Raw genomic sequence first — 20,494 nt, forward strand, 5'->3', positions numbered from 1 at the left:
TCACCAAACTCAAGTCTTGCATCGGGAATAGTCTGAAGTATTTCAAAGCGGAGAGAAATTACTCTCCGTTGGTCTTTCAAAGAAAATTAGTTCTCTGGAATTCCCACAAGATGCTGGTATCTGGTAAGTTTGGGAGGATAAACATTAAGACCATTGAAGTACCAGAATAATATTTGACTTAAAGGAGAAGTTTTAACTACACCACTGTTTCTGCATTTCTGTTCTCAAAGTTTTAAAATATTTTGCTCGGTTGGTGTTGCTACACAGCTGCCTTACACTCCAAGTCCACTCAGCTTAAACTGCTCATGCCTTACACACCAGCCTGTGCTCCAGGCTCTGGTGCAGCTGAGAGGATCCTCATTCTTTCTCCAGCTATTCAGCTTGGAAAATCATACATTTACACAAGACAGGAGCCAGAAAATTACTGGATGGTGGTCAGTTAAATAAAAACTTGGCACCAATGAGACACATGGGGTACCATAGGTCTTTACACTTCATGAATTCTCTGCTATATTATTACTAACACAATTACTCTGGGACAGTTGTTGAGCACTGCAGCACAGAAAGCATTGGCCAGAAAGTTGTCAGCTACGCGCACACACACACAAAGAAGTCCCTGCCTGCTGCTGTAAGGTTTTTATGTTTAATTCCTGAACTGCAGTTAGCGACAGGCAAAGGATGTAAATCCCAGAACGCGTCTGAGTTCCTACTGCCTCACATCATGCACGGCAGCAGAACCTCTCCTCAGCATGAAGACAGCAGTCATGCCAGTCCTCATCCCTCCCTCCCTGCCTCTCCCTGCCTCTGTAGATGAATCAGAAAGTGGCTTTTTTTTTTTCTGAAGCATAGTCCAGCAGGAACCCTCTCTTCCATCAGCCAGCATACCATTGCATGATGACCGACGCCCTCACTCCTTCCATTTTCAGTTACCTTTTTTCCCCTCACAACTTGTTGATTTCTGTCCTTAACACCACATTTTGTCCATGCGGCATTTCATAAAATTTTGTGGCTGCAAGGAGAGTTGCAATTGTAGCAGAATCAGCCAGCCCTAGAGTTGAAAATCTCTATTAACAAGTTATACTGCACACCAGCTACTGTTTTATGTACTCTTCACTCACCCACTCTGTAACCTGGCTCTTAATCACCCAGGCCCATGTTCAGAGAAAGGGAGAGAAAGGCAAATTGGTCGTATCCATCATAGCAGGGATGAGAACCTCCTGAAGGGCCTGTTTATCATGTGATAAAACACTGGCAAAAAATAAATGCATTTGTAAGAAGGTGAGAAGGTGGTGGATATCAGCACAAGGGGGAGGGGGGATTGGACCTGTATTTATTCCCAGGCATCCTGAAAAACACAGCATGGGTTAAGCCTTCTTCCTTATGGCCAGAGCCACGCTCTTGCAGAGCAGCCCCCTTGCCTCCTGCCTGTGGTGCAACGGGCTGCCCGAGAGCCTCTTAGGAGCACAGGTGGGGCAAGCGGCTCTGGCAGCAGCCAGCCCAGGCAGCCCCTCACCACCAGCTCTCCAACAAGGCGGGAGCAGGAGCGTTCACTGCCACCCAGCTCGGCCAGGCCGCCAGTGTCAGCCCCACTCGGGGAAGCTCCCAGCCAGCCCTCGCCATTCATGGCAGCTGTCGGGCCAGGAAGCGTGTTGGCTCAGACTCTGCTCCATCACGAGGCAAACCGTACGAGCGGGTAACGCCGGAGCAAGGCTGTACACAGCACCCACCCCATCTGCCCCAGCAGCGGGGCAGCCGTACCATGGCGGAGGACTCGGAGGGCAGCCCGCGCAGGAGGGGAAGGTGATGGGTTGGCCCCGCAGGACTCCTTTCTTCAACAGCTTCAGGCGGGTGTTTCAAGCCATGGGGAGCGGCAGCAAGAGCAGGTCCCCGTGTGGATGTTTCTAACCAAACCACCACAACTCCAGCCAAGCGTCACCGAGAGGCGAGAGGTGTCCCAGACACGGCGCGCAGGCTGCCCACCCGCAGAGGAAAGCCCCGCGCTTGCTCTGCGGCACCATCTAGCGCCCACGGAGCAACGCCGCTCGTGGGAAACCCACCCCATCCCGGGTGACGCTGCTCAGAAACCACGCAAAATAAAGGCACGTAAATACACATCCAAAACAAGCACGGCAACAAACGATAATCCATTTTCACTTTACGCATGTAGGGCCTTCTTCTGTCACTCCGGGTATTGGAACCTTCCTGTCGAGTAACAGAAACCGGTTGCACACCAGTTAACATCCCACAGCGTGCGCCTCGGAGCCCGGCCACGCTCATTAGCACTATTCCCACCAGACTCAGCAGATGAGCCAACAGCCATATGTTCTCTAAACGTATGTGCAGCCTTGCAGCTGCCTCTCGCTCCCACTCCAGGCTGGAGGCTACACTGCTGCACCACATACGCACTGGAAATCGCGGCTGAAGGGCCACGACAGCGGCTCTGAAACAGACTCGTCAGCCTTTTGGAAGGTGGTCAGATATAGCACTCCTGCACATCATCTCCAACAGGCACTAAGGCACAGGAAGAGGTGGGCCCAGCTCCTGGGGATGCTGGCCTCTACAGACCATCAGCTTAGAGATTAACATCCCTGCTCATACTCAAAAAAACCACAGAGCCCCAGTGGTTCCCTCGTGCTCTGGAAAGTTTTATCTACTTGCTCCAATTTTATTACCACTACTAGTTGCTGGGGTTGAGGGGGCTTCTTTTTTCTATTTTCCACATCCAACGAAGCTCAATACTTACTATAAACCTAGACAATAAAAAAAGAGTTTTATTTTTTCCAAGAGCAGCATAGCTCTTATTTTTACAGCTCTTATTCGCAGCATCTGAGGGATGATTCCTGTCACACTGAAGAACTTTAGTGACAGATTCTTCAGCCTTCAAGTATCCCAGCAAGTTTGACTATAACAGTAGAAAAGGTGATTTTTCTGCAATGATAAAGTCTTCAAAGAGTTCTAGAGTTCACATCCTTAAATTCTGTACAGATCTACGGCTTTTGAAATCTTGAAATCTAGGTGTTTGCCAAACTCCCCATTGGATCCAACTGAATAATGACAAGCTTGTATTCTCATTGATGAAAACAGCTTTGAAGATCTGACTCAACTGATAAATATGATTAACTCTAATGAATGGAGAAGCCTTAAAATTCACATTCATACTTCAAACGCCCCCACCCTCTTCAATATTTCTGTACAAATTCAGCACATACAGAAACCTACTTATGTACTTTTAACAGAATCAGTTTTGATTCAAATACAAGTAACACCCCTGCTTGAAAAGAAACACCCCCTCCATCTGTAATAGACTTACAATTGAAACTTTGGGAGAAAAAACGTTAATCTATGGAGCTGCTTAAAACACGAGTGACACTTTAGCATGTAAGTGACATACGTAAAGAATCTATCATTCCAAACCCAAACTAACCTTCCTCTTCACCCCTCCCCCAAGTCTTGGTTATAAATCAGCAAAAACCTAACACCTAAACAGCAATTAAGTCACTTACACATGTTCTTGCTGGACAGCAAACACCATTTCTAAAACTGTCCTTGCTAGAAATGAATGCTGAAGTTCTAATTGCGAGGGCATCCTCCACACTCAACTGATCCGCAGTTGTTTCGGTGTGGGCACCTCTCAGCCTCCAGCAGAGCCCAGAGGCACACAGTGACTCTGTGACAATCAGTATCAATACTCAAAGCACAGCTTGGTGCAAGGACCTTTCTCACATCTCTGCTGCGCCCATTAATGTTCTCAGTCCTTTCAGGTAAATCTTGGTGGATATTTGTGTATTTTTCCAGAAGACTTCCAAGAGATTGCTACACATTTAGCCAGCCCAACTGTGGAAATGAGTGCTTTCTCTCGATTGCAATCTAAGAATCTGTACATCCTCCCCTGTCACTAGAAACAGTCTTGTTTTAAACCATAACTACCCCTTGCATAACTAGCCAAGATTAAGGAAGACTGAGGACTGGAGAATCAATTATTTCCATTTTGTGTTGTTAAAGATGACAAGTTCAGGTCTGACAATCACGCAATATAACAATGTTGTTTTCCGAATACAAGCCTTTGGGAAGCAGACTGGTAACAACGAACCACCAAGATGTTACTATCAGCAGAGAGGCAAAACACGTACATACCTTTCATTCTGAGCGGACAGAATTGCCTAACATGTGTTACTACCTCAAATAATGAAAGCCAAGAGAAAGGTATCAAAAGGTCTGTTAGAAAAACAAACACCACAGGATAAATGAAATGGGCTGTAAGAAAATGTCTAGTGAATAAACCACAAAGCTCAGACATCGTTGACTTTCAACACTGAAACCTGAGCCAGCAGGATCCCAAAACTTAGTCCTTGATCACACAATATTAACTGCAACGCTTGGTGACAAGGTCCACAGACAAACAGTCACACACAAAATCTGCTCGAGATTAAAAAATAATACTCATCTTCAAATGGTGGTACTCAGCAGAACCTGATCAACAACAGGGAAAACTAGCACAAACACATTAGTTTCAAGTTTTATTTTTCACGGCTGTGAAACACATAGCCTCTTCTCAAGAGGCAGCATCTCTAGAGCTGTTACAAACACATTTTGTACTCTGATACACCACAGATTTGGAAAAAGAACAAATAAAGCACAGGTTTCACACTGCACTTGGGCATACTGAGTGTTAAGTTACAGATAATTTAGAAATCTTCTGATTTTTCATATACATTGCATTGGCCATCGCTCAGCCTTCATGCACAATTTAAGTTTATTTTTCTTAGTCAACACTGGTTTTGGAAACTTTCTTGCTGTAAACGGTACCTTTTCCACTTTAAATCACTTAAATGGTATTTACAGAAGTGTGCAAATTGCTTTGAAAGATAGAAACAAACACGAACACATAATATACAGACAGCTTCTTCTATAGTTAAATATTTACTAAAAGGCAGTTAACATTCCTACCACACTTTCATTGCCTAAAATAGGAGAATAAGTTATATAAAATAGACCATCTTATTTTCAGACATTTCCGTTTCTGCAGATTTGGTCTTCGCAGCAACATTGCAATCAAAGATCAAGATTCGACTCCTAAGATTCAGAGAAGCCCCTTTCAATTCAATGGCAGCTTGAAGTGTTTGGTACAAGTTACTTTTGTCCCAGATTTCCCACACTTGGCACAGCGAAAACAGAAAAAAAGCTGGGGGAGCAGGAAGACAGTCTTGCACATCTATTTTATTTTTTTGGCAATATGAGACGTATGCTTTAAGAATCTAATGCATAAATTTTAATTTTTCTTTCAAGGGCCTGTTAGTGTTACAAGTACAGTTTAAATAAAGGCTGCAAGTTCTTTCACAGAAGCACACAAGGCTCCCAATTTTTCTTCTTATGCACGTCGTCTTCTCACATATATACACCTGTTCACGCACACAAACAAGTGAACTGCTTGGAACCATTCAAGAAAACTGATTTTAGAATTGGAAGCAGCAGGAAAAGCTTGAAGAAAACTAGTTAGTGTTCCTCGTGCTTCCTATATGTGCAGGTTTTTTTCTACTTGTAATAAAGACTCCCCATACAAAGTGCACGGTCACCTTCAGGAACAAATCCAGAAATCAGAATTTTGAGTAAACTGGACTGCGTTGCTCCAATGACGAAAAAAGAAGAGTTACAGGAAAATCTTCCAAACCATCTTTCATGCATACTTGTCATCAGAGAAAAGCAACTCAATTCCCAGAATTTCATTTAGACTATTTTACAGAAGAGCAAAAACTTCTATACGCATCATTAAGAACAAAGGGAAATTACCTGCCAGACAGTAAAGAACGACAGGTGTAGTCTCAAATAGCTTTAAAATCCAAGCTGATTATTACATAATACAGAGACAAAACAGCTTTTTGAACACCCATTAAACTGAGTGACGTGACTGTTTCAGCAGCCCTGGTGCAAATCATGCTGCAGCTTGTGCACCCACCACAGCGCTACTGAGTACTCTCCGCCCCAAAGCACGTGAACACAAACCCTCTAGAAGTTTACCTTCACCGCAGTGATCTATGACACGCTGATGGCAGACATCACATAGAGGTCAGGCATGTGCCTGATACTTTTTAAGACAGCCCGTTCCTCAATACGGCAGAAACTGTACCAACACATAACACCGTGCTTTTTGTCTACTGTTTACTGAACTTTGGGCATCACACGTCACACGCAGATCCTTGCTGGATTCCAAGTGATCTCACCACAGTGCAGATCCTGATTAGGTTCTTCCGAAGAACAGACCACAGGTACAAATTCCAGTGTGGTAAACTTCTAAGCATAAAATAGTCAAACAAATTGAAGACATTGCAGAAGCTTGCAAAACACATGATGACTTGAAACCAAATAAAAATAGAGAAGATGCGTTAAAATTGGATTACTTTGGATTCTGAGCTAGTTTGAAAAATGCTGTTTGTCAGAGAGAGTTGTTCTATGCTTCGAAAATAGGAAAGAATGAAATCTCTTCATAGACTAGCGTCTTGATTAGTAAATAAACACCTAGAACACTCATGAACTCGAACCTATCATTGAAACATTCCACCTATGTTTCTGTCAGACATTGTCTTCAGAGCTTTGTATTCAATGTGCATCATCTGCTGCCTTCAGTTTCTTTTTTTGGTTATGGCACATTTCAGAAACACCACTAGAAAAGGCTGTCCGCTCCTTCCATTCCTTCTGTTACAAACCGTATGCACGCATTTATTTCCAAAGATTTCAGGTCAAAGATGAAAGATGTTTGTGTACTTTTAAGCTTGCAAGACAGCTTCAGACTAGTTAACTTAGTATTTTCCACACCCACATGGATACTGCTTGCAAAGAATAAGGTATTAAAATGATATTCTGCAGTGGAGTAAAAACATGTCGAAGATAAATTTAATGCTCCCCCTAGTGCTTATACTAGTGCAAAATCCTGCCTGGCAGTCTGCCTTAAATGGTGTTAAACAGGAGATAAATAGCCAGATGAATGATGATGTATTAACTCAGAAAACAATCACAAACATATGACTGGGACCAAAAAGTGTTGGTTGAAGTGCTGTTGAAATCCAGCATTTAAGATTTTGTACCACTCTCTCTACTCCAGTGATTCTGGGATTTTGGTTTCTTTTAAACTGTGCTTTTAGTAAAATTTCTCTCAATTTTTTCCTATCAACCAAAGGCAAGGCCCTGAGGAAGCTCTACCAGGTAAGAAATGAAGTCCAAAGATGATTCAAGATGACAGGTACAATCATGCTTGTTCTCCTGCACTGTACCCAGAAGCTGCCAAGTTAATATTAGCATTCCCATATCACAATTGCAATGAAGCTCTGGTAAATCTGGTACCTTTGGATACGCTCAACATCACAAGTAAGTCAGATATTTAAGACAATCTATGTCTGCAGCTAGCATAGTCCACCAGAATATTCATCCTCTTCCTCATCAGCATGAGAGCCCACTGCGGATGGTCCTCTTGCTTTGTCTTGTGCAGCGTTCGGTGATTTCTTCTTGATTCCACCTCCTGGGACCACCAAGGTGAGACCAAGCTTGGCATACTGACAATAACAAGGCAAGTTTAATTTCTGTACTACCACAGAAGTAAAACTGAATATGCTTTGTACTCAAACTGTTGAATGATGCTGCACAGAACTGACTGACACACACAATACACAATCAGGTAACATTCAGTACAGAAAACACGACTGATGCTGCTTTCAGAAGATATTTTTCCAGCTTAGAATAAGCCTAACATTGGTTTATTTCTCTGTCTCGAACACTCTGAGAATGGGATGCAAGACCTGTATTGATACTGCTTATTATAGAACAATTTGGCCACATCCTACAGCTCCTGTTGTTCAAGCTTTATAAAGAGAAATTTTTTAGTATGCAGCTCTGCATACATTATCTAGTAGTAATTAATGCAAAAAGTCTTACAAGTGTTTTTCAGTAAGATCAGTACCTTAATTTTTACTATTCAACATAGTAACAAAGTAAAATTAGTTTTAGTCAGCACTGTTAAAAAGTTTGGCATGGATAGTTGTCTCCTTTACTTCACAACTTTCCTACCCTTATACTTCCTACAATTTCAAGTACAATTTAAAAAAAAAAAGGGAAGGCGGAAACACAGCTACCTTCTCCAAAACAAAAATAAACTTTTCACCAATTAGTACCTTGCTAAGGAATAAGTGCTGAAAAAAACATTCAACAATGCCATCCTGTAGGCATGACATTCTGTGCTGTTCATGCACACACACCAGCTACGTGGTATTTCTGAGATAAACCATAAGCAGCAAACTGTTCTGGCCCCTACGGAACCAAGCAGAAGGGAACTGAACTTTGGCCAACTCAGCAAGTCTGTAACAAACTGCTCTTTCACCTAAGCCTTCCCACCACCTGAAAGGAACAATGATGTGGGAATTCACATTGGCAAGTAGTAAAGTAAAAGAATACAGGAAGTTCACAGGCACAGAGTAGGATGACAGACCAAGTCACAATAAATATATGGACTCTGCTGCTCTTATTTCCCTCTACTAGAAAAAAAAAAAAAAAAAAATCTCAACCCGAACACACAAAAGGATTATAAAAAAAGCAACCCATAGGAGCTGCCTACTTACATCATTGTCCATGTATTTGAAGAGTGGCAAATTACAGACTTCAGAAACTTGATCCTGATCTTGCTGGTCATACCCTTCTAAAAGTTGCTCTAGTGCTGCACAGTCTTCACTTCCATTAAATCCTGGTATACTGAAGGAAATCAAGAATTCATTTTGGGCATTTCAGCAATCTACCTGACACTCAGCTATTCTATCCTTAAATGCTGCTGATTAACAGCAGAAGAACAAGCAGCTTTTGAGAATCTGACAGACTGCTTGTTCCACAAAACTGCCTATAACCACTTTGATTTCTCCTGGTACATGGATCATATCCATAAAATTAAACTTTCAGCAATATTAGTTGCATGTTGAGAATAAGACCGCAATCTCACAGTCAAGACAAAAAGAGAATATTAGAATATTTCAATTTTTCCCTGACTAGCTAATAAACTCTGCCTCCACTTTACATACAGAAAAATTCTGTAAGAGCTTCTATACGTAAGAAACAAACTGATGAACTGGAAAATATAAGCAAGATGTTTAAAGATTGATCTTGAAAAAGTCTTTCTAAAAATAAAGTACGATTTAACTTACACATATGTTCAAGTCATTTCACTAAAAACACAGTTCAAGCAAAAATATGTTGTTTCAGTATTTTGTTCCTGAAGTCCTAATGGAAGCTGAAATGGAGAGTTGCTGGGAAAGCCTCTGGAATCAGGGTTAAACACTAGGCCAGATCTTGACATCAGAATTTTCTCCTGGACGTGTAAAGAATGCCTTCGTCATTTCAATATATTCAACTGGACTACTTTCTGCTTGCTAGATTATCTTTCAGTTCAACCAACTATTTAAAAAAAAAAGGGGGGGGGGGGGGGTACAAAAGGTAGAAATCTTGCTTTTCTTCTTCCAGTGTATGACAAGGGCAAGATCTCCTAGATCAACATAACCAGAAATGCAGTAATTCACATGCTGCTAACTTTTCTTTAACAAAAACATTTAGATTAAGCTTCCCCTCAATCTCATCACCATACTAGACAGGTTAATTGATTATACTGGGATGCTGCTATTGCACATTTTGAGACTGCATTCCATCCACTTCCATCCTCAAATGGTAGTAAAATACAGTAATGACAAGTCAGAATTTCAAATTTAAGGGCCTTCACACATGACATTGAAAAAAAGATTCTGAAAAAAAGTAAAAGTCCATTAGTGAGATCCAGAAATGCTCACTTTTAATCCTAAACAGTTGTTTACAATAGCTAATGCATCTCTGTTCCATTTGAAAAAAAAAAAAAAAAGACACCACCCAAAGGACATCAGTAAGGCATAACAGTATTCTGCTCAGCTTTTGACATGGAAAAAAATGGGAAGAAGTGCTAATTTCCATCTCATTTCACCTGCCACACATAACTACTTCTTTATGACTAACTTTTTATGTCAGGTTCATTAAGAAGAATCACCATGGTAATTACAGCTACACCTGTTATGAGTGAAAAAAAAATCCTGGGAATGCTATTATTGTACTGTAAGTCACAAGAAGTACAGACTTAAAATTTCTTGACAGCGTTTCCATTGCTCTTTCATAAGAATAGATCTACATCAATGAAACATTCAGTTTACAATTACAGGACATGAAGTAGACTTACCTATAGCTTTCCCTCACACATCTTTCTGCAGCAACGTAATCATTTCTGTGAAGATGAACTAAGACTTGAGCAATAGTTTTCTAAACAAACACAAACAAACAAAACAACATGATGATTCTTTAGAAATTAGTAGCAAAATAGGAGAAAAAATACTGGACTACTAATATTTAGCATGAAAAAGGTCATTACGATCCACAATGACTCTAAGATACAGACACAAGAGAGTCAGAAGAACATCCTGAAAAAGCAGTAAGCCATATCCTCAGCTGGTATGAAAGAGATCATCCCCTATAACATTGTAATGAACTGCTGCACCAAGTAACAGGTTTTGTGGTTTGTTATTTTTGATGTGCTTGTTGTTTCTGACAACTCCTGTAGACAACAGCATCTTATCTTCAACATTGTAATAGTGAAAAAAGCACAGTTAGAGGCTGGGGAAACATGAACTACCACATAGTCTCATCATTTAGCAAGAAACACATCCCTGAATCAAGAGGTACATACTGTCAATCAGATGTCAGCTGTCATTAGTTACCCAGAAAAACTTGAAATGCACCATCAGAAATTGTCTCTTAGAATTTACCTTATAGCACGTAGGGTAATTTTCAATTTCCTTATAAATACTTTTTTCCTTTTGAAGAGACAATGCAGCCTCATCTAACCTAAAAAAACCAAAAACCAGTTAGGAGTGTCAGTGCCAGGGATATAGCATAATAAATCCGAGGCTAATTACAAAGTGTTTAACTAATACACTGGCAAGTCTACTGGAATAAAAAGCAACACAACTAAAAATCATCAGTAGATCTTAACTTACAGAGTAGATAAAGAAATATATAATCAGCAATTCCTTTTGTATATACGCAGGCTATGAACATCTCTGGTATTCATTCAGAGAATCCTCATTTTTTGTAACATTGTACAAGATGAATGCCTTGTTACGTACCCAAACAGATTTTTTGTATATCATGAGGTTACTATAATCTATCTTATAAGTAAGTCTTATATCCATGCACTATCAACATTAAGTCCTAGTAACTGCTTTTGAGTTTGAATACTCTTTCAATCAACATATTAAACTTCTAGAAATTAGCAACAGTATGTGAGCTACAAAGCAGCAGAGCACCCAAGTCTTTCAGATGTTCTGTTGACTTGCTTTGACAGAAAGACTTTCAAGTTACTTTGTAAATTTCCTTTTCTGACTACAATTCTGCAGTGAAATACAGTGTCTTAAAAGTAGAGCTAGAAACCCAGACAATTTCTTAAAGGAACTACATATTTCAGTGAAGCAGGTCTAAGCTGAACTGCAGGTCAAGTTTGATGCTAGCAATTAACAAAATAAATTCCCACTGAGACCCCAATATACACTCTTCTTTAAGAAGTCCAGAATCAGACTGCTAGAAACCGATTTCTTTCCTCACGTTAGTCATCTGATCCCTCCGGTTTATATTACACAGCTATAAAAAACTTTCAACTACTGGCTACGTATTAGTGCTGGCTGGAAGAGAAAAAAAAAAGTTAAATTTCCTGAAGTAGTTTAAAAATCAATGAAAACTGGTGTGTATGCTTTCCAGCTATTCAACAAAGACAAACAAAACAAAGCCTTAGAGCCCACATTCTCCCATCCCGAAACACAAAACAAGTAGTTCCTGGATGAACAAGGCATATCCCACAGAAACCAAATTTTAGTTTGAAGTACATTGCAAAGAATTAAGTAACAGTATATAAATGCATCAACAGCAAGAAAAAACCCCAAACCTAACGAAAAATCACAATTAAACGTTCAATTAAATTTAAAAAAAAAAGGCATAAAGCTATACCTGCGCCCTCTGACTAGAAGTCTTGATGCCTTCCCCAGCATCTCCAACGCTTGCCGTAAGCGTTCTTCATTCTAGAGGTCAAAAAGAATTCATGTATTTGTATTTCATTTGCATAGAATTAGGACCTCTTAATCTAAGTATGTCATCTGTAACTCAGAACAACTGTTAATTATTCTGTCAGCAGTTCACAGACTCAAGGGAAACACAAAGAGTGCTGTGCACCCAAGTCCCATAGCCAACGCCTGTATGGATCTACAGAGCAAAGTGTCATCAATGGCAAACTTGTTCATGCGGAAACAGTGACAACCAACGACAGAGAAGCACAGAAAGGCAAGTCACCTGCTCACAGGGCGGGCAGCGCATCAAGCAAACTCTTCTGCGCCTTCAAGGAATTCAAATTATTTTAGGCTCCAGGACCCAACAGCAGCCATGCTCCCTACCCGCTGGGCTGCCCAGCAAGAGGTAGAAAGCTTGATAACACACAAAATTCAGATTCAGTCACATCCCAAACTGAGAAAAAGACAAAGCAAACTGACTCCTAACTTTTATAATCTCTTTCTCTACAGCAGAACCACCTTCGGCTTCATTACTCAGCCACTGATGTGAAAGGAAGGAAAAATAATTTAGAAACTAATCTTAGGCTTTTTCTCAACTTTATAGCTGACCCTAAACACCAATTCATTCATCTTCGTATACTTTCTGGAACCGGAAAGTTCTTTGCTGGGGGTGGGGGGGTGGGGAAGCACAAAACCCAAAACAACCCAAAACACCCCCACTTACTTCAAACACTGATGCTGCTTGCTGGTAGAGCTGTACAGCCTTCTCTGGGCTCACATTTTCTATTAACCTGTAATAAACATGAATTATTTCTCTCCAGCTGAAATGAAAACATTCTTTACCTAAAAGCACCAAAAAAGACAAGAAAGAAAACGTGAGACACATTCACACCCTGCATGCGTTTCAGCCACCAGTACCAGAGACTTACTTTCCAGCCCGTTCCAGTGCAATAGCTGCTGTATCTGGTGTGCCATTCTCCAGGTACATCATACTGGCTTTCTCGATCAGCTGAACTGCTTCAGGGAGTCTCTGCATCTCCTGCAAAGCAATAGTCAGAGGGATGCTGCTGTGAGGAATTGTACTTATGTACAATGAAACAAATCAAAACAAACTAATACTTCATTTATTAAGATTCTAATTTTTATTTACAAACTTGTAGAGCAAGTGAAAGTTGACCACTAACTCCATAAAATTCACTTGTAAGTACCAAACTTTCATGTAAGGCATGAATTCGTGGTAGTTTAGAGCAGACACAGCACCAGTCTCTTCTGTTACCCTCTCACATGAGGCCCTCGCCTTTCCGTCTACAAAAGGAAAACCATTTTTCCCCCCTCAGTTACAAATGTTGCTTCCCTACTGTACTGAGGGTATTTGTGGAGACTATGAGTCAACAGAAAAGAATTACTTCAACATGCAGTTTGCTTATATACACTTGTAAAATGGTCCTGCACACAATACTCTTCACTATAAAACAGAACTTTTTAATAAAAACTAGTAAGTGAAAATACCTTTAGCATCATGCCAGCTTGTTCATAAGCTCTGCAGAGAAAAAAATTACAATTTAGTTAGATATGGTGTATTTCAGCAAGCTGTAGTTATGCAGCAAAAGTTAACATGCATCAGTTATCACTATTTAACGCTCTGAAGATGTTTCAAGTGTTTTATTTAATCAGACAGTGCATCTGTAACATTACCTTCCACAAATGAAGTACTTCAACCATGGTCCCCAATAAAAATCTATTCTCATGATCTGACCCACAGGCAATATTTGGATTATTTGTCATTATCTGCTTGCTTTGAAGTACTCTCTAATGAAAAATTTCTTTATAAGCTCAACAGTACAGAATTTCAAAATTACAAAAAGTTTATCTAAGAAAAAATATTTGATAACAAAAGGTGCTGAAGAATGTCAGAATCATCATTTGTCCAGAAGGCCATTGCAGGTTTTCAGACTTTCCTAGCCTGCACTTCCATTAAACTCATTTTGAACCAGAGAAATCACTTGAAACATATCATTTCCTACAGCGAGATCAAAATGATAGTTTGTGCTTGTACCATATGTTAGAAAATTTGTTTGAGATTACTCAGTGTTTCTGTACTTACTTGGCAGCATGGAAGAGACTGGAAATAACATTATCAAAGTCAAGGACAAAAGCCACACAAATATAATGCAGAAAAATTATTAATGTACAAAACCTATTACAAGTACTAGTTTCAAACCAGTGAATCCCATAAAGGCAAATCAAACCTCCTACACTGGTAGGCAAGGTGTCAAATGCTTCTAAGGACAGAATAAATGCAACATACCAAAGCATAACTGAACGCAAAGTTGTAAAAAGCACATTTATTTAAAGTCAGTTCCTAGTTAGTAAATACTAATACAAGTACTGTAATAACGTCAGAGTTGCATTTAGTTTATACTATCCATTTGTAGGTATTTAAAAAAAAAAAAAAATTTCTGAAGCAGTGCCTAGACACCTCAGGCACTGGTCAGCATCTTATCACTCCAGATGTTACTGGAAACAACACAGATTTCCTAACCAAAAGAATTCTTTAGTTTTCCCACTCAGAGCACATAGGAATAGCCTTTTAAAAGACAATTGTGTCCGACTGACACAATGCACAAATACACTAAATACATCTTCTACAAACCTCCACCACCCCATTCTAAGCAGCAACTAGTCAGCTTTGTGGAAAGAAGAATATCAACCAATGAAAAGATACGCTTTATTGTTTTCATGCGCCTCAGCTTCCCGTAAACAAGCTTCCCTTGCCTGGTCAAACTGCTTGGCATTCTTAAAAGCAACAGCTGCAAGAAATAAAATAAAGCTCTTATTTACAGCTTGCCATCTTCCTTTTTTCACCACTTCTGCTCAAGAATTTAGCCACCTAAAGATGCAAAAAAGACTCTTTAAATGGTTACAGTTTACCGAGCTCTTCCAAAAAAGTCCATGACAGTCCTCCTTGCTTCATTTACCATTAAAAACATTCATTGTCCACAACACTTCCACACCATCACTGCACCACACGTTGTGCATAATGTGTATATAGTTGGATTTTGGAACTCACTGATTCTGTATTTGAAGTACAGAACCGCAGGAATGTATGCATGTATAGTTTTAATCATTAGAGGTTATACAAAATCAGCATGGCAGGAATAGAAGTGTAACATCGACAGAGCATACCTACAACAGCTTCCACAACCACTTCAGGGCACAAATATGTATTTCTGTCTTCATTAGACTGGACAGGATATTAAAGTAAGATTTAAAATAAATTTCAATTTATAAATGCTCCACTTGCTCTTCCAAGTTTTTATTATTTTATTCAGGCTTAAATGAATGAGTAGGAATGCCTAGAGTAAGAAGCCAATAAACCATTATTATCAAAAAGAAGAAAATTGTTCAAGAGCAAAAAGGAATCAACCAGGAAGAATTTTATATTCAATGTGACACTTGCAGTGGGGGAAAAAATTAAGAAAGAGATCTTACTATGCCTAAAAAAACCTGGCAGCATCTCTCTACCTTACTGAGACAGTCTGTCAGGACATACTTCATAAGATGATAAAAAAGCAAAGTTTTAAACCCAGATCGAGTATTTGTTACTTTGTAGGTGAAGTCATAGGATTTGGGGGGTGGCCAAGTGAAAGAAGGAAAGCTTTATTTTTATCACATGTAGTAATATACAAAGTAGAAGTTGTAAGCTTGGGAAAAAAAAAAAAAAAAGTTTTGACAACTTCTAGATCTCCAAGCACAATCTGAAATTTATTTTACGGCACTACTAAGAGTATTTGTTTTTGTTGTTGTTTTATCTTACTTTGTCTTCACAACAGTTTTACTTACACAACAAAGCACTGAAAATATGTAAAATGTTATCAGCGATTAAGCTTAAAGAATACTTGGAAACCATAAAGCATCCATAACCATATTTACAGCTGTACATACCTGCCTTCCCATATTCAGTAGCTGCACTGTCATAATCTGGTTTCCACTTTAAGAATCCAGTTTTCAGACTGAAATGCAAGAAGAAAGACCTATTAACAATTAGCAAACATTTTATGTTTTACCTTCAAAGCACTTCAGATGTATCTAAAACTTTAGATTACCTCTGAAAAGGAGCAACTACCTATATGCCAATACTATGGTGGCATCACTACTATAAAAGTAAATGTCAGCATTGTTAGAAATTGCACAAAGCACTGCAGTGATCTCCCACAGCTACATGCCTCACCCTAACACGCTTCTACTGTCCTCAGTCTTCTCAAGTCCAGCTCCTCAACAGTAAGAAGTCAAGAGAAGAAAAATACTTCCACCTACACACGTGGTATCTCAAGATTTCTAATACCACAACACCCCACAATATTTTCTGTTACATGTCACGAAGTTTACAGTGCTCCTCTACTGTAATTTTTTGCTGCTGCTAATTCTCTACTGTATACACATATGAAAGAATCTACTTACCAACACAAAGACAAAGCCACATATGTCATTTATATATCCACAATAGGTCACGACACTAAACGGCACCACATGCACACACAGACATATATATGGGGAAAATACACATTGCAAAGAGAGGTGAGTCATCAAGAAATATTAATTTCAATATTATTACTTCCTCACTTCTACAACAAATATAAAAATTACCATAACTTTAGAGTCCACTTCCATATTTGTTGTAGGCAGCCACTTCAGACGCAATACATGCTTAATTTGGAAAAACAGTTGTATGTAGACCCTATGTCAGTTTTGTGGTCTTACTTGGACAAGAACTACAGTATGGAACTCCAAAGAAAGCACTTTACATTGTGTTGTTATTTTTATCACTGGCAAAGTCTCAAATGCACTGAGCTGAAATACACAATGCTTAATCTGCACACAATTTGAGATGTAGGCACCTTTTATTTCAAATGCTTTCCAGGATAAGTTTAAATGAGTTCCACTGAAAGGCACTTTTGGTCAAGTGATTTGAATAAGATACTCTGGTGCAGATATTTTTATTCTGAGGAGGTCTCTCCTCTATCACAGTTTATACTTTTGATCCATGATTTTCAGATGGCCTGTCACTACTTTTACTAAAATAATAGCATCTTTGCATTAGTCAGCTCTACTACATCTATACGGCAGTCTGTTAAATCGAGACTTATAAGCAAAATTACTATACCAAGTGTTAAAATACACATTAAAAAGACTATCATATGTAGATGTTAAGCCCCCTAAGCTAAATGTCAACACAGGTCTTTGAGGACATCTAAAAGGAAACAACCACACATTGCTCATAGGCAGGAAACAAACACACACACACACCCCCCACCCCAGCAAGATTATTAAGCTCTTTTATTCACCACAATCCCCATAACTCTTTTCTCCCACTTGTCTTTCTCCCACTAACTTCAGCAGAAGAGCCGAAGTGACTCCCCTCACTTCCCAGCGAGGGCCAGAGCAATAAAGGCTACAGGGCCCTTAAGGAAACCGCTCAGGCTCCAGGCCTCTGAGCCGCGCAGCCTCGCCGACACGACTTTTTCGGTTTAGGGCCGCTTTAATCCTCCCCGTTCGGGGAAGAAGGGCGCCCTTTAGCACCCACCCCCTGTAGGGAGGGACCCTGAGGCGCCAGAGGAGCCAAGCAGCCATGTCCTCCTACTCCCTCCGCGCCGGCCTCCCCCAGCCCCGCACCTCCCTCCCCTTCCCCCGAGGTCACGTCTGGGGACAAATGCCCCCCGCAGTCACCCCCCCGCCCTCAGCCCCCGGTTTGAGCCACCGCCTCCCCACAAGCTGCCCCCTCATCACTCCGCGCAGGGCATCACGGGAGCTGTAGTTCTCCCGAGGCCTTCACTTCCCGCACGAGCGCTGGCGAGAACTACAACTCCCAGGAACACACACAAAAACAACCACTCCCCCCCCCGCCGCGGCCCAAGGGTGAGAAGGGGGTGCCGAGCTGCCGCGCTAGGCCGGCGGACAGCAGTCCTAGGGCTCAGAGGCCGCGGGAGAGGGCGGCCGCGGCGGCAAGCAGAGCGCTCCGCAGAGCCCCGCCTGAGCAGGAGGCGATACGACGCCCCCACGGGGCAGGAGAGCCGGACGGGCCCGGCAGCCCCAGCGCTGAGCTGGCAGACGTCGGCCCGCTGGCCAGCTTCCCCCACCCTCCGCCCGTTCTCCCTCCCTCCCCTCCGCTCACTATTTCTCCGCTTTAGCGATGTGCTCCAGCGCCTCGTTAATCTTCTGCGCCGCCATCTCGCCAGCGCGACCGGCCTGCCTCCGCCTCCCCGCTACGGAACGCCGCAGGGCTCCCGGCGCGTCCGGGGGCGGGGCTCGGCCCACCGCCTCCCCAGCGCGCCTGCGCGGCGGCGGCGGTGGGCGTGCCCGGCTCCTGGCATGGCGGGCGGGCTGGGTGAGGGGGCTGCAGGCCTCGTCTTTGATCATGGGGGCTGTTGTCTCGCCTTTTCCCCAGCAGCCCTCTGGGTCGTATCACCTGGCAGGGGTCGTGCAGGTGAATGGTTGCCCACGGCTGTGCCTCACTCCGGGGAGCTGGAAGGCATTTTCCTTGCAGGAGGCCCGAGCCCTGGCCTGCCCGGGGCCAACAGGAGCTTTTCAAGAAATAGGAATGAGTGCTGCGTTTCCCAGGGTTTTCAAAGCGAGGCCAGTTGTTGGTAGAAATGCCCAATTCGTGGGCTAAAAGCTGAAAAGCGCTGCTTGCCCTGCTCAGAAAGAGGCCTCTGGAGGCCATTTTGCTGAGGCATACTTGCCTGATTTTTTTTGGTATTTGTAAAAACAAGAGGCTGTCGCCAGTCAGGCTGGCACAGAAATCTAAAGCAGAAGGTTTGAATGGTGATTGAGCACACCAGAGTTGCTAACACAGCTGCACAATCATGCAAGATACACAAAACTCAGTAACGGAATTGAAAATGCTGAAGTCTTTGTTACTCTCTGTATGTTCAGTTATGTTGACTCCTTATTTTTGTTAAACATCCTTGAGTAAGAGAAGGTCCTAGGAAGGTTTTTATTCTCCAAACTTGGACATCATTATTGTCTTCCAGTAATCTGAATAAGAAAAGTATTTATCAACAGAGATGAGAGAAATCAAAGTGAGAAGCTGATTAAACTTGCAAAACTGATCAGGTCACAGGAGTCATCGAAAGTCCATACTTAGAGGAATCAGAGCTTTGCGATTGTTTCTATCTTAAATGGTGGAAAGAAGCAATATTTGTGTGACTTATTTTATTTTAAGTAGGCATCAGATTCACACGTCTGATTTGCTTTCCCTTCCTTTTCTTTTTTCCACGTTCTCTTGATGACATGGAAACTTAGCTTTCTAACTTTGGTTCTTGCATGGCACTTGAGAAGCTATCATCTATTGCAGATGGTGGAAAATCCCTGCTAATCTTACACACTATTATTTCCTAGAACAAAGTAAGAAAAAAGGCTGTAGAAACGTTTTCTTTTTCTGCTTTCGGAAGCATGTGAGTGATCATGAGAGTCCTGGGAAAAAATAGCTAATCTTGCATAAAACATACACAAGAAACTTTTCTGGCAAGTGCTCACTGGTAGCAGGTAAAAAATAGAGGAAGCTGTGATCAGAGGGGTTCGTGTGTCACCATGTCTGTCTTTTCTTTCCCTTGCTGTGGCAGCCAGGATAGATCTCACCATGTAACTGAGCTTGCTGCAGTCCCTTTCAAATAAACTTGTGTTAGCTGGGAAAATGAAATCATAGAACTGCAGTGTTAAAGGACAGAATAACCTCATAGTGTTCTGAAGCACCCAGTTAATGACTTAGTGTTTGTGCGTTTGTTCGTGCTAGTGCTCCTGGCCTGCTGTGTTCCCTGGGTTATAAATAGCTGTTCACTTTCTAGTGAAACAACACATGTGCGCTGTCTGGTTACACTTTATACTGGAATGACCAGATGAAAGATTTCCAAGACTAGTATTAAATGAAATAGGATATTCCTGGGTAGCTTTTATTTTGTAGACGTGGAACCTCCAGAGATTTTACATCTGGGAAGGATCATATCATGGCATCTGGTGCTTGGCTGTGAATTAGAATTTGGTGTTGAAAAATGACCAGGTACAGTGTGAAAAAATTTTAGTGATAGCAGTTGGAGTGCCAGACTTTTCAAAGTATAATCTTACAGGTTTTGTTTACTAGGCAGATGTGAACCCTGCAAATAGCTGTACCAGTAGAAGCCATTGATCATTAGCCAGCCCTCAGCTGCCCATCACTACACCTTGCACAGGGTTTCTGTCTCCTATCTAAGCATTTCTTCATGTACCATGCCGTTGCAACCAGAGGCATCAGGTTATCAAAAATGAGCTGCATAAGCTAATACAGCTCATTTTGTCTGAAGTGGGTTGAAAAGCACCTGTGTGAGACTTCATGGGGCTAACCTCTGGCAGGAGGCTGG

At 41.4% G+C, this 20,494-nt stretch overlaps 1 protein-coding gene across 1 annotated transcript; it reads right to left on the reverse strand.

Moving 5' to 3' along the window:
• Nucleotides 1-4,504: 4,504 nt before the first annotated feature.
• Nucleotides 4,505-18,356, reverse strand: NAPG (NSF attachment protein gamma). Its single transcript, XM_086472602.1, has 12 exons — nt 18,274-18,356; nt 16,047-16,114; nt 14,827-14,911; nt 14,206-14,223; nt 13,611-13,641; nt 13,031-13,140; nt 12,826-12,892; nt 12,046-12,116; nt 10,812-10,890; nt 10,229-10,308; nt 8,604-8,733; nt 4,505-7,544 (listed from the first exon to the last, which is right to left on the reverse strand). The coding sequence occupies exons 1-12, from the start codon at nt 18,327-18,329 to the stop codon at nt 7,395-7,397; spliced, it is 945 nt and encodes a 314-aa protein (XP_086328728.1). The 5' UTR covers nt 18,330-18,356; the 3' UTR covers nt 4,505-7,394.
• Between the last annotated feature and the right edge of the window lie 2,138 nt (nt 18,357-20,494).

This window comes from Leptosomus discolor, chromosome 13 (assembly GCF_034619465.1).
Source record: "Leptosomus discolor isolate bLepDis1 chromosome 13, bLepDis1.hap2, whole genome shotgun sequence".
In the NCBI taxonomy this organism is placed as follows: domain Eukaryota; kingdom Metazoa; phylum Chordata; class Aves; order Leptosomiformes; family Leptosomidae; genus Leptosomus; species Leptosomus discolor.

Excerpts from the sequence above, each read along its gene's own strand:
- NAPG (XM_086472602.1), bottom strand. The coding sequence starts at position 18,329 with ATGGCGGCGCAGAAGATTAACGAGGCGCTGGAGCACATCGCTAAAGCG. Across the intron at positions 14,912-16,046 it reads TACTGAATATGGGAAGGCAG|CTGTTGCTTTTAAGAATGCC; the intron begins GTATGTACAGCT and ends TATTTCTTGCAG. Across the intron at positions 12,893-13,030 it reads GCACTGGAACGGGCTGGAAA|GTTAATAGAAAATGTGAGCC; the intron begins GTAAGTCTCTGG and ends TGTTTATTACAG.